A 27,000-nucleotide genomic window follows, 5' to 3' on the forward strand; every position below is an offset into this window, starting at 1 on the left:
AACTTCCTAGTTCCCACAAGCCAGAGTTGGGGTGCAGTCCCCCACAGTTCAGGACCTGGGTTTTCACAGGCACAGGGCCCAGAGAAAGAGCTGCAAGGCTCAGCTCAATAACGCCTGCCACTCCCTCCTCTCCGGGGAGCCTCCCACTGATCACAAGAGCTGTTCCTGGTGCCTCGAACCTAACTCTCACGGTGCATGGCCTCTCTGTCCCTCTGCCCAGCATGAAAAGCAACTCATGGGTGCTCAGCAAGCATGGTCTGGAATCCAAGTGACCCCTAATCTGCCCTGTGCCCACACCCCAGTTTGTTGAGAGGCATCTGTCAATCCTTGGGGGTGCTGCTTTCAGAAGATGGAGGCGCAGAGCATTCTCAAGCTGGTGGGCAGGGAGGAGGCTCTCCAGTGGAGCCTGTCTCCCTCAGCACCTCCAGCCAGGATCCCACGCAAATCAAGCAGGCCTCTTCCACAGGATTTCACCCACCTTCTGGAAGCTCTTTCCTCCCCTGACAGGAATTTTTTGATGTTCCTGGCTCTGTGGAAACCTCCATAGCCGCCCCCCAGTACCAGGGAAGGGGGTGAGGAAAAGAAAGGAGAGGGAGGGGCCTCCAGCAGGCCATGCTGTTATCCTTACAGAAGTCTCCAACCCGGAGCCAGAGCCCGAGAGGCAAGAAAATTGGATAAAGCTGCCTTTAAAGTAACAATACTCGCCCCCCAAACTGCATTCACTCTGCAGGGAACCAGAGCCCAAAGGCAGTGCTCAGGTAGCAAAAGGGGAGAAGCCAAGGGGCACAGCAGTGAGGGACAGAAAGACAAGGAAACCACCCGCAGCCTGCCTGCCCTGCACCAGGGCCGTCAGCGCTGCTGTAAAAGGGGCCAGAGGAGGAGGGAAGTAGCCCGGAGCTTGGCTGGCAATTTGGGGTGTGACCTCCTTAACGGGCTAAGGCATCCCAGACAGCCCACCTGCAAGGCATGTGTGTGTGTGAGTGTCTCTCTCTCTCTCTCTTGCAGACTCACACACTCACACACACACACACACACGCACACACGCGCCCCTCTCCCGGGAGGCCATGTCATTTACAAGGTGTGACTGTGCCAACTGTCCCACAAAAAGCTCTTACATAGAAGTGGTCCCCACCCCAGTCCCTCTGGGGGGACTAGGAATTGCCTCCTCATGACCACCCCGGGAAGAGCACTGGGAACACCAGCCCGGGAGGAGGCAGGGGCAGGGGGAGCCCCTCCTGTAGGAAGTCCCCTGCTGTCCAGGCCTCGGGGCTGCGGCTCTGCTCCTGCCACTGGCAGAGCAGCCCAGAGAAGGGCAGGTCCTCCACGGGCTCCAGCTCAGGGAAGCCCAACTGGTTGAGGTTCTCGTAAACTCCGGCCTTCGATGCCACCTGGGAGGAAAGCAGAGAGGGGCCAGCGCTCCAGGTGAGGCAGGGTGACCTGAACGACAAGTGACCTCCCCCCTTCACCAGGGCAGCCTCTCCTGGCGGGCTCTGAACAAGACTGGGGCCTGTACCGCCACCCAGCAAAGCGACCTGATTGAGCTGACTTGTGTTAACTGCACTGAGCCTCACTTTCCTTCTAACAGGGATGTGGCTCTTCCTCCCGGGCCTCCCGAGGAGGCTCAGCACAGCATGCACTCACACAGTAAGGAAGTGGGGAGTCGCACGGGGGCCAAGCAAGGCTGTGTCAGCCAGACACTCACTCAACACTCAGGAGCACTGGCGCAGGGGCCCAGGGGGAGGGACAGGTTTGGCAGTGGGGAAGCAAGAGGCAGCAAGAGCCCCTTTAGTGTGAACTGTGGCCCAGGCTGGACCACTGTGGGCCTTTGCCCAGGGGTTAGCTGGCACCTCTCCACACCACCTTTTTGCCCAGCAGCCCAGGCTCTGGCACCAGACTCCAACCACCCACCAATCTGCCTCTTCTCCCCACCATCCTGGGAGTGGGTAGGACAAAGGCTTCACTCACAACAAAGGTCTCCAGGCAACCCTCACCCTCCACTCATGCCCAGGAAAGAGGGGATCAAGCACCCCATCCCCACCCATGGTTCCCCAGATTTTCATTCTCCAAGCAGAACCCCCCAAAAGTATCCTCATTCCCCTACCACCTCAACCACACAGGAGATCAAAGGGGAGGCTGAGCCTGGGCTGCTCAAAAAGGTGTTCCTGTCCCTCCATCAGGTCTCACTCACCCACCAACGATCACCCTGAAGGCTCATCTTCAGCACAACTGCCCAGTCGCCACCATCCCTGCCCCTGGACACTGCTGTGGCCTCCCTCGCAGCTCTGAACCCACTGGCAGCCGGGCCTAAGGCCCCTGCAGGTTCCCATCCTCATTCTGGCTGGGGTGTGCACCCCCTGCTGCCTGCCCCAGGGGAGATAATTCCAGCCTGGAGTCCAGGTTAGAACTGCCAGGACTGCGTGGTGAGGTCAGGAGGGCCAGCTTCCTGGTGGAGGGTAATTACAGGCCGCACTGCCGAGAACAGGAGGCCTCTCTCCTGACCTCTGGCTTAGGGGTGGAGGGGGCGGCTCTGCCTCCGAAAGCAGTGGCGGCCAAGCAGGAGAGTCAGAGGCTGAGCAGAGGGCAATGATCAAGAGGACCTTAAGGACGGTGTCTCAGGACAGACGTCGGGGGCTTTAGAACCAATCACCTGGCTCTCACACTGACGGTGAGCAAGGACTGACCTCTCTGCACTTGGTCACCCTGCAGAACAGGAGCAACAGTCGCCCCAAAGACAGTCTTGCTCAGCACAACCCAACACTGACCTCACGGAATCCCCCCAAAATCTTGTGAGGTCCCGCTATGGTATCAAAGTTATTTCCATTTAATGTTGAGGAGAGTAGGCTAGACCAATGCACTTGCCGAAGGTCACAGAGGGCAGTTGGCAGGAGCTGAGCCACCACACCAGCTTGCCCTGAGGGCCGGGCACAACAACCACAACAACCAGAGGCACCTGGCAGATGCGCACAGCAGGAGCCCAGCAGGCACAGTACCTGGGGGACCGCCAGGACCCCTCGCGCCTCCCCATGCACGCATTTACTCTTCAAGCTGAGATGACCATCCTGTCCCGCACAGACACGGTGCTGAGCCCCAAAGTGAGACAGGAGAAACGCCGGGCCACGTGGAAGTCTCAACAGCGGACGGGAATGACCCGGCCCCTCCTGCAGCCGCCCCTTGCGCCTCAGCCTCCCGCCTCCCACCTCCCGCATCCAGGTGCTGAACGGCCTCTGCCAGGACTGCGCCTTCTCCAGGTGGAGATGCGCGTTGAGAAGCACCAGGTGGACAGAGCGCTCCAGGTACTGCAGACTCCGCAGATGCAGTCTCCGGGCCTCCTGCTCCACCTGGGCTGCCTTTGCCTGGAGGACATACGGGAGTCAGTCTGGGGGTCACCCCACACATCGTGCATATACACACCACATACTCTCATGAAACTCTCACACATAAAACACACACACTCACATACACATGCCCCCACACACAGATACTCCATGTCACATGCACCCCCATTCACACACAGCGCACACAAACACTGCATGCACACTCATGTAAACCCTACACACACACACACACTCACTACTCACACACTCACACCCCCTGCTGTCCTCAGCACCAGGGCAGGGACAGAGGGTGGATTCAGATGGCAATGGGAGGGACCCTGCCCCATCCAGGTTACAGGAAAGGCCATTAGGTGTACTGGTGCGAGGAAGAAGCCACCTCCAACCTGGGAGGGTGGTCAGCCTCCCTGAACCCCTATTTCCTCGTGAAATTCTAACCACTGTTCCGTTCTGAAGGGAGACCAGACAAGGACAGGCTGCCAGCAGAAAGCTCCAGGCACACAACCTCCCTCATACCTGAGGGGTGAGGAGGGTCTGAGGGGCCCTGGACAGGATGCCCAGTTCTAACCACAAAGTTGGGGCCTTCTGACCAACTTTCTGTCACCCCAAGGACGAATATCTCCTTCCTCGTCCCCAACCCTCCCGGGACTAGAGGAAAGCCCAGGCCTCCAGGCGTGGGGGTGGTGAGAGCTCTGCTCCCTGGCCAGGAGGGGCCACACAGGGGTCTGCCAGGGTAGGCCATAGGGGTTCTGGCTGTGGACACAGCAGGAACCCTCACTTCTTCCTTGGCCTGGGATCTGTGGCCGCCAGCTGCTCTTTGCCTGGGAAGGGGGAGAAACCCAGCCTGCCCTCTGCCCCCACTGGTCCCTGACTGACCCCCTCGCCTGTTTCTCAGGTGGTTCAGGATTGGAGGTAGAAGGGTACAGGCAGCCCTCAGTGCCTCTCCAGGGCTGACAGATCACAGAAAAGCCACCAGGGTTAAGGTTCAGTGAGAGAAACAAGTTTTAACCAGGGGCCAACCCTCAGGAACCACTGAAGGTTTGTGGGTAGAAGTGACCTAATAAGTCTCATGAAAGACTAATGCTCAGGAGGAAGGGAACTTCAGGGGGTCCTCTCAAACTTCTCCCCAGCACAGAGGTCAGGAGCAGGCCAGCAGACAAGGCCAAGCACACACACAGTCGGCTCTTCCCTGCAGCATGTCCACACCACGCTTGACAGCGCTCTTCTAACACTCCAGGGTGCTGCCCACCGGAGGGAGCAGGAGGGTGAGCACTGTAGCTCACTTCGTACCTCCCAAGGCCACCCAGGGCCCACAGCAGTTCTCTCTTCTCCAGAAAGAAGTGGCCCAGGGGCTGTTCCCTCAGCAGCCAGGAACATCCGTGGAAAGGCACAGCCTGTCAGGCCTCTGGGAGTCAGGAGCTTCCAGAGCAGTCTCCCAACAACTGGGCCACAGCTGGAAGCCTCCCCACAAAGGCAGTCAGGCTACTGTGTGTCTGGAACACCATGGGAAGGCTCCTGGTGGGACCACCACTAACCCTGCATGTGACGCAGCCCACAGTCCCAAGAACGGGAGCTGGAGTGGGAGGCCTCCCATTCCTGCCTCCGGGGACTCAGGCTCCTAGGCTCCCCTGAGGGTGGGGTAACTCCACAGCCAGCCCACCCACATCATCCATAAGGAGCCCGGAGCCCTTGGGATTGGGTGGAAGGAGGGGTGAGGGACCCAGCCCAGTGCTCTGATGCCTGTGGAGAGGAAACGGGGCTCCGGTCCTAGTTCTCCCATTTAAGCTCTCGGCCCCCATGTTTCTGGAGGTAGGACGCCCACACAGTAGGAGAGAAAACACCTGGAACCATGAAGAGCCACATCAGCTCCTTCACGTCCGGAGCAGGAGGGAGGGACGGCGACATGAACACGCACAGGCCCACACACAGACCTCGGGGTCCGCTGGAGGAGGCCAAAGACAAGTGCAAAGTGGCTCATGAGATCCAGGAGGCAGGGAGCTGGCCAGAGAGGGCATCAAATGGAGGGCATATTGGGCATGGATTAGCATGAGAGAGGAGGCAGAGCGAGAGAGGCAGGTGGTGGTAGACAGGAAGAGGAAATTGTGGCAGAGGACGGAGGTGATGGCAGGAAGCTGGGCCTGCAGCGGGATGTGAAGCCAAGTCAAGCACTGACCCTACAGACCAAGGGGCCAGTGAAGGCTTCTCATAGATCTGAGGTCAGGAAGGGCTCTGTAGCTGGTGAAGGAAGATGACGGGATACAGGGGTAGGGGGCAAGATGCCTATTGTTTGGAGAATTTACCGAGCCAGTGTTCAAAAAACAGTGCAATTCTGTTTAGAAATTAGGCCAATCACCAAAAAGAAGGTTTTTACCTAAATACAAATTGTGTCCAATCCACGACCCCAATCAGGATGGATAGACACGCCACCCTGCACTAAGTATTCACCCACCCCAACCCCTTCTATGGCCTCCCCAACTCCGTTCAAAGGCTTTAAGTCTGTTTAAGACATTTTGTTAGAAAGAAGGAAAGGAAATAACCCTCAGCAAACTGGACAAAAGCCATTTTAAACCACTTTAAATTAAAGAGCTTGAAGAAAATCCTGTGGGCTTAAAATGCCCTCAGCTCTGGGTATGGCCTCTGGATACAGTGTCCCCTAGTGCCCCCGCTGCTGTGGGAGACTCCAGGGAGTGTTAACTCAGGAATCTTCAGGGTGGCGAGGTTGAGTGATTCTTTCAAGTCTGCTGGCAAGGCAGGGTGGTGTTATCTCTAAATTCAGATCCCGTAAAGGTGACACCTGACTCCCCCAAAAGGTTCCATGGGCCCATCCTGCCTGTTCACAGTCTGTGATTTGAGATGAGACATGACCCATCTCCTATCAAGGCTCTGTTTTCTTTAAAATCATCCATGTCAGGGCCTCCCTGGTGGCACAAGGGGTTAAGCACTGCACTGTGAAGCAATCCACAGCCTCTGCAGCATGAGTTCGGTCACCAGCCAGCCAAGGAGAAACCTACAGGGTGCAGTAGACCTCTCCTGTCTCTCTTGCTGCTCCCCTCAGCAGTGTATTTAGTCAGTCTGCCTGTTCTGTTCCCCACTCTGCCTCTGGTGGATCCTCTCACCCACTGCATATCTGGCCTATAACCCAGCTCTTTTATGCATAAATAAATAAATCTTATAAGAAAATAAATAAAATCATCCATGTCAGTGCTGGGGAGGAGGACAGGCCAGCCACCTCCGGTCCATGAAAACAGTGGAGCTGTTTTTAAATGGCCTGACCGACCAGGCTGTCATTAGCTGCGGCGGAGCAGGACAAAGCCTCCTAGTCCATGGGGACTGAGCCCTGAAATAGCAGGGGCCAGGGAAAGGTGGGCAGGCGCTGGGCATTTCTCAAGCCTGCGGTCGACCCTGCACCAACACAGGCCCCGTGTCACCGGCAGTGGCTCTTAAAGCTCTGCTCAGGGCTGGGCCACCAGGAACAGGCCCACTGAGCCAGGGCTGGGAGGCTTCCCAGATGTGTCGCTGCATGCCACCGGTGGGCTGGGCACATCACATCCAGATGCTTAGACGCCAGCACACTCTGTCAACAAGCCTGTGAATGGACACAGATATCGCACTTGCAGACAAGGCTCTGCAAGGTTAAGTAACTGCCCAAGGTCACAGGTTCCAAGCCCAGACACGAACTCCAAACTCTCAGCTCTTCCACCTCCCTAGCCCCTTCGCCTCAGTCAGGTTCAACTCCCAGCCTCACCCTTGCCAAGCACTTGTCCTCCCATCTTCCTCCTGCCTACAATGTCCTCCCCTCTGCCTGCTGGCCATGTTTAGTTTGTCCCTCAAGGTCAAAGGCAAGCCCACATCTCAGCACTGTAGCCCCACAGCCTGACCTCAGCCTCCCCTGCTTTCACGCTGAACCATTTCAGTAAATACCACATTGCATTCCATCCAGAGGATTTCTAATTGTTCCCAAGGTGTGATGGGTTCCCCCAAGACCACAAAAAGCTCAGAGGCAGGCCCCAGGTTATAACCAGACTTATATGTTGGCCTCAACCAGCACCCAGCATGTCCTTTGTCTTGCTGTGCAGCAGACCTGGTAGGTCAGGTCAGTGAGCACACGCTCCTGAGTCATCTCACCCTGTCTCATGCTTTCAATGTCATCTAGAATCTAGATTATTCTGGACAAGATACGGGGACAACCACAAACACACTCCACCTGCTTCTTCAAACAGGGCATCCCCATCCCTCCCTTCAAATACACCAGGCAGCTCCTACCTCAGCACCTTTGCACTGGCTGTTTCCACTGCCTCGAGCACTCTTCCCTAGACGTCAGTGTGGCGCCCTTCGCCTTCGTCAGGTCTGTATTCCCAGCTACCCTCTCAGGGCCCCTTTCTGACCAGACCCTATGCAGAACTGCAGCGCCTCCCCTCACAGACATATCAGTATCCCACACACCATTCCTGTGTCTCCCTCACTGGAGTGCAGGCTTCGTGTAGGCAGGGATTTTCAGGTCTGTTCAAAAAGCCCCTCCAGCACCTGGTGCAGTAGTAGGTGCACAGTGTTTGTCAAATCGATGAATCACTACCTTGTATGTCTCACATTTTCACAGCTCTGCATCAGACCACCTGTGGTTACCTAGAAGCAGAGGTCAAAGAGGTGGCCTGACCTGCGAGGGGCACATGGAGAGCTAGACATAGCACAAGCACCAGGAAAAAAGAGCCAACACCCTTCATTATAAACCCCCAGCCCCAATGTCCACAATGTCCAGCACCCAGAGCAGAGGGAGAAACAAGAGGCACAAGCCAGGCCAGGCTTAGGGTCAAGATAAGCCAGTCAACATCCCGTTACTGGAAACTTGCATGGCCTTGTGGCCTCTGCCCTCCTGCTATGCTGGGGTCCAGGCTGAGTGGGTAGCTCACTGCCCTCAAGGCTGATCAGTCTCCAGAGGGCAGGGTCTCAGAACGCAGGCTCCACATTTCTTAAAGTTCAATGTCACTGCTCTCCTGGGCAGACCTGGGCTCTCAAGTAAACAGAGCCAGTTGCTAGAGTTTTCCATAAGTCCCTGCAAACTCCACCCTCAGGCCTGTGTGACAGTGGGGCATGGACAAAGGATGAAGCTAAAGCTGGCATGTGGGCTTCTCTGCATTCCATTTATTTATTTTTTTTATAGAGGCATTTTTTTAAATTTATTTATTCATTTATTTGTTTGTTTTGTTTATACAAGCACTAGGTACAGTCAGAAGCGCGGGAGGGTGAGAGAATCCACCAGAGCCAGAGCGGGGAGCAGAGCAGGCAGAAGGACCGAAGAACACTGCTGAGGGGAGCAGCGGGCAGCAGGAGAGGTCTGCGCGCCATGTGGGACCTTCCTCCGGTGACCAGGGAGCAGCCCGGGATCGAACCGGTGCTGCAGAGGCCGTGGGCAGCTTCGCAACCCAGCACTCAACCGCTGCGCCACTGGGGAGGCCCTGCATTCCACTTATTAAACAAACGTCACTCACCCCAGGCCTGGCCCTGGATTCAGCACTCAACTGGCTGTTGCTCCCTCAGGGGCTTACTATCCCTACACATAAGCCCATGAGTTGGCCTGGCATCCCTGTCACCCTGCCCTCCACACCCTCCAAACCCCACTCCCACTGGTCCTGTCCACCACCATTCAAGGTGGCCAGAGCAGAGGTAATGACCGCAGGGCACAGAGGGAAAAGCCAAGGCCCAGGCAAGTCAAAGTCATGTGCCCCAGGTTGAATGGGCAGTTCCTGGCAGAGCCCAGAGAAACCTAGGTTTGGAAACCCCTGCCCCAGGGCTCTTTCAGTAAGAGCAAAAGGGTGCCCGCTCCTGAAAGGCCAACAGAGCAGACAAGTCAGAGGTATCACAAAGGCAGGGTCACATTCTTCGTAAGCATGTGATGATTTATTCAAGCATCCATCTAGCCATTCACTCATTAGACAGACATTCATGGAGCCCTGCTTGTTCCAAGTGGGGTGTGGGAGAACAGGAGTGAGTGGCACCTCTGGTGACAGCCACACCCTGACAATGAGCGCAGGAAGCACAGAGGCTGCATTTTAGCATGTGAGGACTGTGTAGGGGTGGTGGGTGCTAGGGTTGAGCTTTAAACCCCTCTCAAGTCACCAAACCTTCCAAGGCACTGAAACTCAGAAGCCACGCCTGTGTGCTGTGGGTGCTCCAAGGATATTTATTGTTGAAGAAGCCAGGAAGGCCCCACTGGAGGCCAGAAATTCAGCCAGACAATGGGAAGGAAGGAAAAGCAAGAGAGGTCTCAGCTTCTGAGAACATATCACCCCTCTCCCCCACACAAACACTCCTGGTTAGCAGTTGTTCACCAACCCACCAGCTCTATTTTGGGTGGTGTGAGAGAGCCTTGAGAAGAAACCCTTCCCTTCCACCACATTTTATGTGACAGCTCACAGCTTCTCTAATTGCAGAGCCTGGGCAATTAACTACTGGAATAAAGTCTCGAAGGAATGGCTTGGGCCAAGCCAAGGTCTTGGAGAGACTGAGACACCCGAGCTGAATTAGAGCCAGAGCTGTCTCACTCATTATTTTTCTTAAGAAACCACCTTACTCCTGAGGACACCAGGCTGGGTCTCCTTGGGCCTCTTGACAACTGCATGAGCCCTGTGTGGTACATACAGCAGGGACCAGCAGCCTCCTGGCCCACCCTTCCCTTTTCTGCCACAACTCATGCCCCATGAGTCATGGTTGTCACTGTGGAGGGAGGAGAACACGGGCTTAGGAGGTAGGGGACAGACCTCGGTTTCCTCCTCAGTAAAAGGGGCTAATAAAACCCACTCTCATCTCCTCTGAGGACCAGAGGAGTTCTTAGAAAACTCAGAAACTCAGGGCCTCCCCAGTGGCAGAGCAGTTGAGTGCTGGGTTGCGAAGCTGCCCGCAGTCTCTGCAGCACCGGTTCGATCCCTGGCCACCAGGCAAGGGTCCCACATTTTGCGCAGACCTCTCCTGCCGCGCCCGCTGCTCCCCTCAGCAGTGTACTTCGTCAGTCTGCCTGCTCTGCTCCCCACTGTGGCTCTGCTGATTTCTCTCACCCTCCCATGCTTCTTACTGTACCCAGTGCTTCTATAAATAAATAAATAAATCTTAAAAAAAAAAAAAAAACTCAGAAACTCATAACATAACATAACATAACAGTCTTAAAATGCATTTCAATTTGAGACCAAGGACATTTTATTTCTCTGTGTGGCTATTTTCACCTGGACTTTTCTTTCCAACTCTCTCTGGAGGAACAGAGGGGAGAAACATTAGACTGTTTTAAATACAGAACACTAAGAATGTCACCAGCCGGGGCTAAGGAAAAGTGTCTCTGGCTTTAATGGTTCTAGGGGGGCTTCCTCCAGGAGCCCTGACCTTGATTTGTATTACAAATATTTTCCTTTTCCAAGCTCAGCAGGAAACATTAATTCACCAGATGGAGTCACCACTGACGGATGGTGGCTTCTTGGCCTCTCCTCAGCCCTGGCCAGCCAGTTTGCCTGGATTCCAGCCCCATACAGACGCGGTTTGTATGGCAGTTTTTTAAGTAGCCCGAGCATTCGGGTCCCTTCACACACATGAGGGAAGCAGGCCGACATGCTAGAGAATGGAGGAGGCAGGGCAGCCTGAGAGAGGCCTGTGCAGAGAGGGCTGAGACTATTAGATCAGGGAAAATGGAGGGAGGGGACCGGCTCTGGTCTTACCTCTAGCAGGTCACAAATCATTAGACCTCAGCTGCTTCCTCAGTAAAAAGGGTCTAAGAAAACCCACCCTCATCTCCTCAGCTGCCAGCAACTATGTGGGGCCCTGGACAACCCACTCTCCCATTCATCTGTAACTGGAAAGTCAGACGCTCTCTGAAGTCCTTTTACACTAAAATCTGAGGGTCCAAGGTGGGTGTTTTGAAGGTACAGGAACATCCCAGGGCACTCTGGCCCACAGTGATCCTCAGAGTTCTCACACAGGTTGACCATTCACTTCGCGCCAACCAAGCCGTGTGCTGCCCCATCCCCTGCCCTTCCCAAGCACAGCCCTGCCAGGAAGCAGCTCTGGCCCAGCCCTGGTGGGGGACACAGGTGGTCAGAGAGGATGAAGATGGCCCTGTCAAAACCCAGCTCCCTCTAACTCCCACATCCACATTCCTTCCGCCTGTCGGCCCAGAACAATCGAACCTGCTTTCTTCCATCCCCACAGGGACTGATGCCCGGGCCCCCATCAAGTCGACTCCAGTGCACACACACCCCCGAGCTGGCCAGGGCCCTGCAGTGTGACTGCAGCTGGGACAGCTTAGACTATCCCGACATCAGTCGGGACATCAGTTCTGGGCCTGGCCAGGCCCGGGCAAGTGCAGGCTGACCTTGGAGGAGGCACACTGCCTGGCTGCCAAAAGCTGCAAATCCCGAATCCACGTCCACAAGAATATAGAAACATAAATGTTTTCTAGGGCTGTCCTCAATTCTAGATAACCTCTATTCTACTTCCCTGGCACTAAAATATTCTCTTTTAAGTGAAATGCCAACCATGTTAGGTGGTAGATGAGTTGTTAATTTTTTTGTGTTTCTTTCTTTAAAATGGTCACTATTTTCATTTTATTAATTTGTTTACATTTTGATTTTGTACAGTACTAGATCCCTTGTGCTCCTCCCACCTCTGTTTTGATCCCTCCCCCCCCCTACTTTAAGCCTCATATCTATAGTTGCTTATAAGTTTTGTCTTTTTTTTGTTTTGACCCTTTGTTTGGTTCCCCTGTATTTCTCCTATAAGTGATATCACCCAATATTTTCCTTTTTCCTTCTGACTTATTTCACTGAGCATAATTCCTTCCAGCACCATCCATGTTGCTGCAAGTGGCATAAGATTATCTTTTTTGATTGCAGAGTAGTTTTCCATTTTGTTTGCTTGTTTGTGTGTGTGTGTATGTATCACATTTTCTTGATCCAATCATGTTTTGGGGCATTTAAGTTGTTTCCATATCTGAGCTATTATACATAGTGCTGCAATAAACATAGGGGTGCACGTTTCCTTTTGAATTAATGTTTTTTGTGTGCTTTGGGTAGATTCCTAGGAATGGAAATGCTGGGTCATGTGGTAGATCCATAAAATGGACACTTTTAATAAAAAGTTACACATTGGCAACCCAACAAAGGTCCTTCCCATTTTTTTAAACAGAAAAATTTAAACTGAGAAATTTATGTGATTGGGATATTTATAGTTCCTTTTAGTTTTTTCTTTGTTCTATAATTCCATTGAGAATAGTTTCCAATTAGATGACCTCTAAAAATTTGCAGCTTTGTAAGAAGATACAAGAGTCCCCCCAGCCCCCAACACACCACACACACACACACACACACACACACACACACATCACACATAAACACATCAAGGAAAACCATGACTGTATACAAGTGAGGATGAGAGCCCTCACGAGAAACCAAATTGGCCAGCACCTTGACCTTGGACTTTCCAGGAAGAATGGTGAGAAAATAAAAATTCTGTTGCTTCAGCCACACCATCTGTGGTGTTTTAACAACACAGCCCCAAGCTGACTAATACAGCTGTGATACCCTGTCCCTCAATAGGCTCCATCTCTCCACCTGTAAAAGTGAGTAAATAACATTCTATTTTGGCATTACCCTAGTGCCAAGTCAAATAAAGATATCATAAGAACAACAGCTTATAAAACCATATACTATAAAACTACAAATCAATAGCTCTTAGGAATCTGATGTATAAATCCTCAACAAACCAAATGCAGTAAAATACAAAGATGACATACTGTGGCCAAGTACAACTTATCCCAGGAATGCAAGATTGGTTTAACATCCAAAAATCAATTAACATACTATGCCATGCCTGTAGAATAAAAGGAAAAAACCGTATAATCATCTCAATGGACACAGAAAAATCATTTGACAGTATTCAACATCTTTTCATGAAGAAAAACTCAGTAAACTAGGAATGAACGGGAACGTCCTCAACTTGACTGTTATGAAACAGTCACACTTAATGGTAAGAGACAGAAAGCTTTCCCCCAAAGTCAAGAGCAAGACAAAGATGTCTGCTCCAGCTACTTTTATTCAACAGGATGATCTTGCCAGGGCAACTAGACAAGAAATTTAAATAAAAGGTATCCAGATTGAAAAGGAAGAAGTAAAACTCTCTTTCTGCAGATAATTTGAACTTACATGTAGAAAATTCTAAGGAATTCACTTAAAAATATGTTAGAAATAATAAGTAGGTTTAGCAAGGGTGCAAAATAGAAGACCAATGTAAAAATATCAATGTATTGATAGAAGGTCAATTGGATTTCCCTAGAGCAGCAATGAACAAACTAAAAAAGGTAATTAAGAAATCAACTCCACTTACAGGAGCATAAAAATCATAAAATACTTGGGAATTGATATAATAAAAGAAGTGCAGAACTTACACTATGGAAACTAAAAAACACCATGTAAAAATCTAAGGAAAACCTAATGAGTGCCTGGAAGGAAGCTAGGCACTGGCAGGTCTGGAAGCAGGGGGATGAGGAAAGGGGGTGCTGACAGAACACACCCAGTGAGAGGTGGAGAACCTCTGGTGTTTTGAAGCCTGGGTAGGCAAACCTTTACAACTCCTTGGGCTTCCAGCTGCACAGATTACCTCCAGCTTCAGTTTTCTGCTCTCTCCAAGCTCTAGAACAGCAGACGCACCAGTTCTTAGCTCATTGCCGTTGCCTGCTGGTACTATAGGAGACCACTGGGCAGAGGACCTAAATGGAACTCACCGTGGGGGTGCAAACTCCCCTTCCAACTGGCCTCTGACCTGATCCCAATTACCCTGCCCCCAGCCAAACGCCAACCTTTGCTCCAGTCAAGGTCTGAGCCACGACCTTGAGCAGACTGGCCTAGACCAGCGACTTCATCAACTTGTGCCTGGCCGCAGGAGGACCATGGGCTGGTTTGCGGCAGCCCCTCCATGGCAGAACTTGTCATGGGAATTGCTGGCCAGCATCAGAGAACACAAGGTCAGCAGCACCCACGGAGGTGTTCACTCACTTTGGGGTGTTTGCACACAGCTGCTCCCCGCCACTCCAACACCCTCCTCTGCCCTAGCAGCCAGCCAAAATTCACCAGACCAGAGAAGACAAGAATTAGGCAAGTCAGTGGCTCCATACTGAGCCTACAAGTCCAGTGACTAGAATGGCTGGCGTGGGGAGCATGTGACAGATACTGGGGCCATGACTGGCAGAAGGGCATATTTTTCTCATAGCCTGAAAATCAGATTTTTATATGAAATCTAGACACTTAGGGGAATCTTCCGATATTTATGATTTAACGAGCTATTCAAAAGCAATTTTTAACCGAGCAGAAACTCACGCAGGGCGGATGTGCACAGGTCCTGAGCTGACAGTTTCCTAGTATCACTGGTTAAACACTAAATGTTTCCCTGTGCTCATTAAAGAGGCCCAGTCCAGGATCCTGTTGGACTGAGGGACCCACAAATCAACCTGATTCCGACCCAGGTGTCCCAGAGGCTCCCTGGACCCAGAAACTAGAGGGTTCACGCCTACCCCCACAGGGTTCCAGGACAGGGTGTTCATTCAGACTGGTCACAGGGCCCCAGAGCAGCAGCTGCTGTTAAATGCTCCAAACGCCACCCCTGCACACAGTTCACCAAGCACTGCAGAACCAAGCAGGGGTGAGACGGGGCCGAACGCTCTTCCCTTCCAGGGATCAGCCCCACTTCCAGAAGTGGAGAAGTGACCGAGAGCTCATTCCATTCCTCAGGCCCCCCCATCACCTCACCCCCTTGTCAGCAGCAGCCTGGGCTCTCATGGGGCAGGCTCACCAGGCGGTAGTTGCACATGATGATTTCCCGAAGGTGGTAGTGCATGGGTATCATACTCTCGCTGACAGTGTCCAGTGCCACATCCACCTCCTTCTTCACGCGGCGTCCTTTGGGCAACAGCTGCACCATGTTCATCACCACCTGGGCCAGAGGAGGAGGGCGAGCAGAGAGAAAACTAAGGCAGGCAGGAGGGAATCTGAACCCCGCAAAGGCTCACCCTACACTAACAGCCACACAGGTCATTCTGGGTACCCTCCTGGCCCAACTACCTGGCCCAAAGGTCTACCAGTGAGGACTGGGTTGCTCCTGCTCACCCTATAGCCCCCTCCTCATGCAGGCACCAGTCACTCCTCCTCACTCCCCCCTCCACACACCCGGCCTCCCAGAGTAACAGTCTTATCATGACCTCCGTACTGGCCTCAAGGTCAAGGTTACACATAGTATGGCCCTCCAGAGTTCTCACAGTCCCAGTACCCACCCACCTTAGCACCACCTTCTAATGTTCTGCCAGTCACAACCTTAACACAACTCCTGCCCTTTCCAGATTGCACACTTGTTCCCCTCTGCACATTCCCCCTCCTCATCCACACTCAAATGTTACCACCTCCATGAAGCTCTCCTGGCTCCCCAGTATCAGCCTCCGCTCTCAGAACTGATGTCAATTTCACCCTCTTCACACTCTATGAAGTAAATCTCTATTGAACTGTGGGTTCAGAAAGCCTGAACTAACTGCAAAGGAAGCTTTTCTAGACCTGAGAATTTCTTGGGCTGAGTGCAGATGGGTACAAGGGTGTCGTCAAACATCATAATGTTACTTTGGAACATAGTCTCTGATGTCCATTACCTGCCTTCTACCCCAGCCCATGACCTCCGATGTGGCTCCAGGGAGATGAGTTTGGCTCCCTATACCTTAGTTTCCTCATCTGGCAAGTGGGAATCGTAAAGGCACCTAGCTCTCGGGAGCTGTGAAGGATGAGCTCCTAGCATGGGGCCAGATATACGTAGAGAGAGTTCTATCACATCTGAGGACTGCCGTAAAGACTAACAATTCAACTTGCAAATAAACCCTCATGCTTGTAATCAAATGATTTTCAACAAGGATGCCAAGACCATTCAATGAGAAAAGGACAGTCTTTTCAACAAATGGGGCTGGGAAAGTGATACCCTCATGCAAAAGAATAAATTTACACATATCCAAATATTAACAGGATATCTAAATACTAGCAGCAAATATTACACTAGAATGGATTCAATGAGCTAAATGGAACAGCTAAAACCATAAATCTCTGAAAAGAAAACGTATTGGGATGACACTGCATTTGCCTATGAGTTTGTGAATATGACACCAAAAAAGCAACAGACACATTGAATTTCATCAAAATTGAAAACTTAAAAAAAAACAAAGGAACTGACAAAATGAAATCAAAACAAACTTTAGAAATATGACTGCAGAATTGAGGATATTTAGACAGGGAAAGAGGATGCAGCGGGACAAGGGTGAAGGGCTCTGTGGCCGAGGGTAAAAGAATGTGGATTCTTGACTGGGGTGGTAAGTAAAATACATCTAGAAGGTGTGAAATTATTGCATACAGTGTCGTAAATCAATGTCACCTCAATAAAAGATATACAATTGTAAAAACATTTAAAACTTCTGCATGAAAGGACACTATTGACCGAGTGAAAAGACAACCCATAGAATGGGAAAAAATATTTGCAAATCACATTATCTAACAAGGCATTTATATCCAGAACGTAAAATGAACTCCTATAACTCAACAACAACAAAAAAAAGTCCAAACCAAAAATGGGTAAAGGACTTGAAGAGGCATATCTCCAAGAAGATAAACAGTGGCCAATAAGACGCTCAGCATCACCAGTCGTTAGGGAAATGCACATCCAACCCACAATGCGGCCCCACTCACACCCACCAAGATGACCACCAGCACAAAAACACAAAACAAGTGTCAGCAAGGAGGGGAAGATACTGGAACAATGAAAAATGGTGCGGCTGCCTTGGAAAAAGAGTATGGCCACATCGCAAAAATTAAACAGGATTAACAGTTGAACCAGCAATTCGATTTCTGGAATTAAAAGTAAAAACTCAAGCAGATATCTGCACTCTCGAGTTCACAGCAGCGTTATTCACAACTGCCAAGAGGGGAAGACAGCCCAAGGGTCCATCAATGGTGACTGGAAATCCAAAATGGGGTTTATGCACAGATTGGAATATTACTCAGTCTTACAAAAGGAAATGCCAACACATGCTACAGCATGGACGAAGCCTGAGGACATGCTTATTTCACATAGTATAAGCCAGTCATGGAAGGACAAATGCAGTGTGATTCCACTTATATGAGGTATCCAGAGATGTCAAGTCCACAGAACTGAAAGTAGAACGGCAGTTACCAGGGCTGGGGAGGAGGGAAGTTAGTGTTCAACAGTCCAGTCATATTGGGAGGATGGAGAAAGTTCTGGAGAAGGATGGTGGTGATGGCTGCACAACTAAGCAAATATACTTAGTGCCACAGAACTGCACCCTCAAAAATGCTTAAAATGGAAAATTTTGTACTATACATTTTACCACAATAATAACAGAAAATAATCAGTGAATCACCCAGGACAATAAGAGAAAAGAGGCCAGGGCAAGGGAATGGCATAGGCAAAGGCTCAGCGGCTGAAAGAGCTTGGGGAACTCGAGGAACTACACAAAGGGTGGGGTAGCAGGGAGGGCAGGTGATGGGTGCATGGCTGGCTGGGCAGACAGGTGCCAAGCACCATGCCAACAACCAGCAGCTACATGCCCATCTCTGAGCTCCATTTTTCCCACCAATAAGATGGGGACATTGCCACCTACTCTCTGGGGAGATGACATGTGATTGGGGCACATGAACCAGTCATTACTAAATCAGAAATGTCCATCCGGCACCATGAGCTGAAATGGAACAGAGGCATGGGGGCAGAAGCCTGCACCATGATCACCAACCACAGCTGGATCCCAGGTTTCCAGGAGGCCACTGGGTTATGGCCAACATAACCCAGAGCAGAGGGTGGCCTCCCACCAGCCACGCAGCAGCCCAGCAGCAAGACCCGTGAGGTGGGGGTCCAGCCCCATCTCCAGTGGCTATTTGCCATGGCCCCAGAGCTAAACCGCCCCACACCTTGGCTTGCTCTTGCGTGAAACAGGAATAGGGAAGCACTGGGATGATGAGGTCGACAGCACTGGGGACAGCTTGGAAGATTCCCCAGACCTGACAGCAAGATTCACCCTCTCCCCTCCCGCAGGCATCTCCTGGGGCCCCATAGGGAGTGCTCACCTCAAATTCGCCTTTGGTGAATTTGGCATCAGGCACGCTCACCAGCTCCTCCTAGCCTACCTCGGGGAAACCCTAAGGAGGACAGCTGTTGGGGTGGGGAGCACTCCTCTCCTATGTCAGGAGCCCCATGACAATGGTCTGCCAGTCCTGCTTGCCCTACCCGGGATTGGTGGCAGGGGGGTCCTGGACCACACCATGGACCACCTCTGCCCCCACACCTTCCCCATAGCCAGTGTTCCCAGGGACCAAGGGCCCAGGCTGTCTGGGTGACCCCTGTCCTCTCACAAGAGGTCACCCGTACTCAGATGTGCCAGAAGGTGGGCACAGCCACCACCATGATGGAGGTGGTCTGGCCCTGGCCGCTGAGGCAGCTGAACACAAAGCCGGTGCCTGAGTCCTTGGCGAGGGCAGCCCTCAGGGCCACCAGCAGTCGGTCAAAATCCTGTGTGAGGAGATCAAGGTATGGGTCAGCAGCCGCTCCTGCTGCACAGACCCCCCAAGGTGGCAGCCCCTCCAGATGGCAACCCCAGCAGCTGTCCTGGGAGCGCTCTCCCCGGGCCTGTCACTGCCAGGCTCACAACCTTGTACGCTCACACTCCACTCACTGAACACACGCAAGTCCCTGTGTGTGTGAATACAGCATCCCTGTGTGCAGTTGTAACCCCACCCCAGGGACCAGGACTGGACATGTGAGCCAGCACACACACTGGGGGATAACGATGTCCACTGTCCACTGGGTAAGACACACTTCCATGTGCTGCACCCCCTAGGCTGCACATGGACCCCCTGGATCTGTGCCCACCTAGACGGGACCCAACCTAGGTCCCAGGCTGAGCACAGGTCCCAGCCTCAGCCCATCGCAGCAGAGCACGGCCACCAGGGGGCAACCACGGGCAAGGAGACCCGCTGGCAAAGTGAGGCCAGAACTCAAGCCCCAGCCTCCACCTGCCACAAGGAGCCGTGACACAGGCCCTGCACACGCCGGGCACAGACACACAGGCCACCCAAACCACATGTATGACACAGGCACACACAGTATCCACAACCTAAAGACACACAAACGACGCAGACGCCCATGAAGACACCAACCTGCAGATACCACGAGGACACCCAACCCCCCTCAGGCACACACAGCATTCCACACACCCTCCTCCACAGAGCCCGGATGCACGCCACACCACACGACTCCCCAGAAGACACTCTCTCCACACGTGCTCTCCCCCAGTGAAGACAAAGTGTACGTCACAGACTCCACAAAAAATACTCGCACCACACATACATGCACTTCACAATGACATGACACCCGCTCCCAACACAATCCCCAGCAAAGATACACACACCATGAACACTATGGACGTGCTCGCCTGAGCACATGACCTACAACACATGACAAGCACATGACAAGCACCCAAGAATACACACGCAAACAAGAAACTTGGACACAGTGTGAGTAAAGCACTTGGTCAAACTCAAAACCCCCAACCCCTCCTAGGAGCCCACAGTCCAGAGGGGGCGGAGCAGGGAAAGGTCTCCTTTCCCTCCACAGAGGGACACCTTGGCATGGCCCCTCACCTCTTCACAGGGGGCACAGAAGTCTGGCAGTGGGATGCGGTGGTAGGTGAGACCAGGACAGGCCCCCTGGTGCTGGCTGAAGACCTCCTGCATAGTGAGGCACGTCTGGAACTTGTGGGTGCGGGGGCCCTCTGTGCCTGGGAGAGGCTTGCTCAGGTGGGTCTTCAGCTGGGTCTCCAGGCTCTAGAGGGGTTGGGACAGAGGACAGCGGCCACTGAGGCAGCCTGCAGGCCAGCTCTGAAAAACAGGAGCCTGCTCTGGTCAGGGCCAGGCCTGGCTTCTGGGAGCATCTCTTCCCCTTCCTGAGCCTGGGGGTCAGACCCAGACTTGGACCAGGGAGGTGGCCCGATGCACATCCTGAGTCAGCCACTCCCTGGCACAACTCCCATCAGGGCTCGGCTTCTCCATCAGTACAGCAGGAGCAGCAAACCTTCTGAAGATCCTCACAGGCCAGTGCCCCAGATGGCCTCCAAGGAAGGGGTGTGCAGAAGGCAGAAGGGCTCACCTCCAGCTGATCAGGGGTTACAGGGGGCCCAGGCTGCCACAGGCTGCGGGTGTGCCCCTCACACTCCAGCACGGCCTCCTCCCTCAGGTTCACCCACACGATGTGCCGCAGCTTCCTCTTGGCGTTGGTCAGGTAGGCCAAGACACTCCCCAGGGCCTGGGGGGACAGGAATATGGTCAGTGAAAGGGCTTGACCCTCCTGCTCCTACCCCAGGCCTCTAGGATGGTTACCTTGGCACTGGGCTGGGCCGTGCCATAGATGGGCATGCGGGGCACCCGCCGGAGTTCGCCACGTCCATCTCTCTCAGAGTGCCGAGTGCGTCTGGGGAGACGAGATCGTCCACCTTCTGCGGGGAGAGGAGCAAGCCTGGGACCACACCCGCTGACACGGGTCCAGAGCCTGGTCCCAGAGGGGCAGGAAGGGGTGGGACCGGCTCCTTTTGCACACTAGGAGCTTTACCAGTGCCCCAAGGAGAAGAGGGATGGCCCCCACCTCCAGAAGAGGAGGCTGAGGCTCAAAGACCAGCCCACGCCCATTCCCATCCTCCCAGCCAGCCAGCCACACTCACCAGGGAGCCCTTGGCCATGAGGCCCCTGGGAGCCACTGGCCCCACTGAGGTCAGCGTCACAGGCAGACGGTACAGCTCAGGGTGGGCACACAGCCAGCGGCTGAAACTGATGGCAAAAACCAGGGGGTACTGCAGTCCAAGGCGGAAAAAGATGGTTCAGGGTCACAGGGCCATCCCAAGCTCCCCCCACCGCAAGGTAGGGGAGGCCAAGAGACACCCATCAAGCCCAGAGCAGGAATGAGGGGGAGGGAAACTCGGACCAGGACATCCAAAGCAAGAGCCAACCAGGACCTGATGCCCAGTGGGTACAGAGGAGGGGCCCAGAGATAGGGCCTTCCATTGTCTGCCAGGAAACACCCCCCCCAAACTGCATCCACTCCCCAGGGAGCCAGAACCCAAGGGCAGTGCTCAGGCAGCAAAAGGGGAGAAGCCAAGGGGCCTAGCAGTGAGGGACAGAAAGGCAAGGAAACTACCTGCAGCCTGCCTGCCCTGCACCAGGGCCGTCAGCGCTGCTGTGAAAGGGGACAGAGGAGGAGGGAAGAGGCCCGGAGATTGGCTGGCAATTTGGGGTGTGACCTCCTTAACGGGCTAAGGGCAGCCCAGACAGCCCATCTGCAAGGCATCGCTCTCTCTCTCTCTCTCTCTCTCTCTCTCTCTCTCTCTCACACACACACACACACACACACACACACACACACACACACAGAGAAGAGGTCACCACCCAGTCCCTCTGGGGGGACTAGGAATTGCCTCCTCATGACCACCCCCGGAAGAGCACCGGGAACCCCAGCCCAGGAGAAGGCAGGCGCAGGGGGAGCCCAGGGCTCCTGAGGAGGCTCAGCACAGCATGCACTCACAAAGTAAGGGAGTGTGGGGCATCGCACGGGGCCAAGCAAGGCTGTGTCAGCCAGACACTCACTTGACACTCAGGAGCACTGGCCACAGGGGCCCAGGGGGCAGGGCAGGGCTGGCAGTGGGGAAGCAAGAGGCAGCAAGAGCCCCTTGACTGTGAACTGTGGCCCAGGCTGGCCTACTGTGGACCTTTGCCCAGGGGTTTAGCTGGAACGTCTCCACACCACCCTTTTGCCCAGCAGCCCAGGCTCTGGCACCAGACTCCAACCACCCACCAATCTGCCTCTTCTCCCCACCATCCTGGGAGTGGGTAGGACAAAGGCTTCACTCAGAACTAAGGTCTCCAGGCAACCCTCGCCCTCCACTCATCCCCAGGAAAGAGGGGATCAAGCACTCCATCCCCACCCATGGATCCCCAGATTTTCATTCTCCAAGAAGAACCCCCAAACGTATCCTCATTCCCCTACCACCTCAATCCTGCACAGGAGATGAAAGGGGAGGCTGAGCCTGGGCTGCTCAAAAGGGTGTTCCTTACCCTCCATCAGGTCTAACTCACCCACCCCAACACTGACCTCACGAATCCCCCCAAATCTCGTGAGGTCACACTACAGGATCAACGTTATTTCCATTTTAATGTTGAGGAGAGTAGGCTAGACCAATGCACTTGTCGAAGGTCACAGAGGACAGCTGGCAGGAGCTGAGCCACCACACCAGCTTGCCCTGAGGGCCGGGCACAACAGCCAGCCAGAGGCACCTGGCAGATGCGCACAGCAGGAGCCCAGCAGGCACAGTACCTGGTGGACCGCCAGGACCCCTCGCGCCTCCCCGTGCACGCATTTACTCTTCAAGCTGAGATGACCATCCTGTCCCGCACAGACACGGTGCTGGAGCCCCAAAGTGAGACAGGAGAAACGCCGGGCCACGTGGAAGTCTCAACAGCGGACGGGAATGACCTGGCCCCTCCTGCAGCCGCCCCTTGCGCCTCAGCCTCCCGCCTCCCACCTCCCGCATCCAGGTGCTGAACGGCCTCTGCCAGGACTGCGCCTTCTCCAGGTGGAGATACGCGTTGAGAAGCACCAGGTGGACAGAGCGCTCCAGGTACTGCAGACTCCGCAGATGCAGTCTCCGGGCCTCCTGCTCCACCTGGGCTGCCTTTGCCTGGAGGACATACGGGAGTCAGTCTGGGGGTCACCCCACACATCGCACATGCACACATCACATACTCTCATGAAACTCTCACACATAAAACACACACACTCACATACACATGCCTCCCACACACAGATACCCCATGCCACAGGCACCCCCATTCACACACAGCGTACACAAACACTGAATGCGCACTCATGAACACCCTACACACACGCACACACACTCACTACTCACACACTCACATCCCCTGCTGCCCTCAGCACCAGGGCAGGGACGGAGGGTGGATTCAGATGGCAATGGGAGGGACCCTGCCCCATCCAGGTTACAAGAAAGGCCATTAGGTGTACTGGTGCCAGGAAGAAGCCACTTCCCACCTGGGAGGGGGTCGGCCTCTTGAACCTCTATATCCTCATGAAATTCTAACCATTGTTCCTTTCTGAAGGGAGACCAGACAAGGACAGGCTGCCAGCAGAAAGCTCCAGGCACACAACCTCTATCGTACCTGAGGGCTGAGGAGGGTCCAAGGGGCCCTGGACAGGATGCCCAGTTCTAACCACAAGGTAGGGGCCTTCTGGCCAACTCTCTGTCACCGACAGAGACGTGACTCAGTAACTTCTGAACAACGCCGAAGAGAGAGAAAGACACTCGGCCAGGAGCCAGAGCCCGGAGACGTTCAATGAATGGCCCAAGGTCACCACACAGAGATGACCTGGGACCAACAATAGAGCAAAGGGGGGTTTCAGACCCCAGTTCAGGGCACTCGCACCTGGCCACAAGGTGCCCCTGGAAACAAAGCCCTGTCACTCACACCCGCATGAGGGAGCAACACCCAGTGACAAGTGAAAGGGCAGGTGTTGGGGGGAGCGCAGGGAGGAGCCCAGAGTCTCTCATGCTCTCTTCTCTAGTAATCTCTCTGGGTGACCTCACAGAGCTCCCCGTGGCCAGGCTCATCCTCCTCATCTGCAGAGTGGAAATAAGCATCCTGCTGCATGGGCTGATGGAAGACCCAAGTCTGCAAACTCAGGAGCAAAGGACTGTGGCCTGTGGGAGAAGAAAGTGTTGAGTGTGCGCAAGTTCCCGTGAGGCCTCCATGCAGCCTTCCCTGCACACGGGGCTTGCACCGCTCCTTTAGCACTGACCCCTCATGCACAGTTGGGGGGAGCAGGGTTCCCCTAGGACCTACATCCCAGGAAGGCTGTGGCTGCTACAGACCCCCGTTCTGCAGGTACCTTGCCGGGTGCACACTCCGTGCCATCCAGCGGGGGCCCCTTCTTGGTCTTGCGGAAATACGGGTTGTCTGAATGGCTGCACCACAGCTGCTTGCAGGGCTCAAAGGTCCTGAACTGCGTGGCAGGGGGAGCGGGCTCACGGCCTGCACTGGTGCTCCAGCTCTGCCACATTGCCCAGGCGGCAAAGGGTAGTGACAGAGGGAGAGGGTGTTGTGGTGGATGCTGGGCCCAGAATACTGCCAGGAAGGCATGAGGAACCCGTCCAGACACACACACACACACACACACACACACACACACACACACACACACACACACACAGAGATAAATTGACTCTACCCCAAGTGCCAGTGGCTGCCGGATGCCTCCTCTCCAGTAGGGCACAGAGCAGAAGGAGCCAGCCACAGCCCACACTGCCCTGTCCCCTCCCTAAGCCCTCCCAGCCTTTGTAGGACCCACACTCTCACTGAGTAGGGACTATGGTTCGAGGTTCTGGGGAGTCTGAGTCCAGTGCACATGGCGGGCATTGAAGGGGTTACTGGTCCAGCCCAGACCCCCGCACCCATTCAAGGTCAGGACTCCCATCTCCCTCCCATCTCACCTGCCACAGCACAGGTGGTGGGAAACTGCGTTCCAGGAGAGCCCCAATTTCCTACTAGTCTCTCCCATCATCCCAGGCAGACAACAAATACAGCACATGGCATCAAAATGCCATCTCCCCCGCGTTCTCCAGCCCAAAGCAGAGGCCATGTCTCCCAGGCTTGCCTGAACTTCGACACCTCCCGGCTCTGTAGTGCCGAGCAGGGTGTTGAGTTCCAGGTTTGGGCTGAGCTACTCGGGTCACCGGGGCCCGTCCCCTTCTGCAAGCACCTGGCCTGGGCTCTCCCCTTTTCTGTTGCTCATCTCTTTTCTGGGTGGCCCTCACTGATCCCCAGGCTGTGCCCTGCTCTGCCCGTGGCCGGGGCAGGGTTATGTGGCCTTGTGTCTATCTCCTCAGACACAAGGGCAGGGGGAGGCAGGAGTTGACACCCTGGAGAGAGGTGTGTGCAGGAGAATTTCACTAGAGTGGGAAGCCAGCCTCCACACTTCTGAAGAGCAGGTGGTGACAACTTTCCTTCTCCCAGATGGAGCCCAGCACCTGCTATGACTCGTGGACCCCCCACAGGTCAGCTCCCAGACCAGGCCAGCCAGGATCTCATTACTCTGCTCTCTGCCATCTTTTCTGGCACTAAATCGTTCTCCAGCCACTGTACTCGCTGGAGAGCACACAGATGGGGTTGGGCAGGGAAGGGGTGTAGCAGAAGGTAGCAGAGTGAGCCCTGTTCACCTAGCTCCCTTATGGTGGCACCACCCAGCCTGGGAGCACATCGCCAGACCTGCTGGTGGGCTTGGTGGACCAGCCTGGGTCACAGGACATGGCACCCAGCTGGCAGAGGTGGTGGGGACTCACCTCCGAGCAGGTGTGGTACACAGAGCCAAAGTCAAAGCAGTGCTGCTCATCCATAGAGTAGTCAGTGCCAGGCAGTTCCAGGGGCCGGGGCCAGGCAGGTGCAAAGGGGTCGTCAAGGAGGCAGTCGTAGGAGGCGGCAAAGAAAGGAAGGTGAGCCAGGCAAAGGCAGGAATTCCCCAGTCTCCCCTCCACAGAGGATGGACTTTGAATGAGAGGGAAGGCCTTCAGGAATCTGACCCGCAGCCCTGCGCTGGAGCTGTCTTCCAGGAGGTCAGGCAGCCCTGACCCTCTCTGGCATAGGCCCTCACTTGGTCCCATGGCTGTGTCTGGGGGGATCCGGGGAGAGGCACCCAGAACTGGGGTTGGGTGTGCAGCTCATCGTTATCTTACAGGCTGGGTTTCGCCACCAGAGAGGGACATGCTATGTGGCCAGGACCAGGCTGATACATGGACACTGGAGGGTTCACTGCACTGAGAGAAAAGGGAACGTCAGCCCACCATGCAGGACGCACCTGGGCCCGGGCCAGCTGCCACGGGGGGTTAGTGCAGCTTTTCTGCCCACCCCTGCTCCACCCAAAACCTCTCCACTCCCACTCCCAGCCCTGAGCTCCCGAGTCTAACACGTGTCTGCCCAGCAAAGCCGGGAATTGTTTCAGGAGCGGGACGGTGCTGGAGGGGAGATCACTCAGGGTGATCTCTGCTTGGAGTGGCAGGTTGCTGCCCCATCCTGGCCCCCAGGGTGGAAGTAACCTATGGGAGGTAGCCTCTGAGCTCCAGCTGCTGCAGTGGGACCAATGGATGTGGTGGAAGGTGTTTTGAAGAATAGATAAAGGTTTCTTTGCAGCCACTGACCCTCAGACTGATCCCCTGCTACAGCTGGTCCCCAAAAGGACTGAGGCCCTCCTTGAAGCCCAGGGCAGCTCGTAGGAGAGGAACAATATTGCGATTCTATGAGGAAGGAAGAAGGGGTGTGAATGGTTTGGGGCTGGGAAGCCAGGCGTGATGCCAACCTTTAAAATGGGCCAAATCTCCAAAATGCTGGAGCCCGTGTTTCTCCGTCTGGTCCTAACCAGTCAGAGGATTGACTCCCTCACCCCTAAGACACAGATTCTCCCTCTCTACGTCCAACTCATGTTCAGTTCTACCATCACTTGGACATGTCTCTCCAGCGTGTGCTGAACACTGGCATCCAGAGGCGACCATGGC

General features: G+C 54.3%; 1 protein-coding gene across 1 annotated transcript; it reads right to left on the reverse strand.

The window, feature by feature from the left end:
• Positions 1-1,166: 1,166 nt before the first annotated feature.
• LOC119234633 (paladin-like) lies at positions 1,167-25,848 on the reverse strand. Its single transcript, XM_054690676.1, is given in 14 exon segments — positions 1,167-1,388; positions 3,198-3,353; positions 15,153-15,293; positions 18,467-18,538; positions 18,768-18,908; positions 20,039-20,221; positions 20,544-20,699; positions 20,774-20,826; positions 20,829-20,889; positions 21,112-21,240; positions 23,008-23,121; positions 24,038-24,156; positions 24,299-24,458; positions 25,795-25,848. Coding segments are annotated over 14 exon segments (1,761 nt in total).
• Positions 25,849-27,000: the final 1,152 nt, after the last annotated feature.

Source organism: Talpa occidentalis, unplaced genomic scaffold (assembly GCF_014898055.3).
Source record: "Talpa occidentalis isolate TD23 unplaced genomic scaffold, MPIMG_talOcc4v2.1 talOcc4.8, whole genome shotgun sequence".
Lineage (NCBI taxonomy): Eukaryota > Metazoa > Chordata > Mammalia > Eulipotyphla > Talpidae > Talpa > Talpa occidentalis.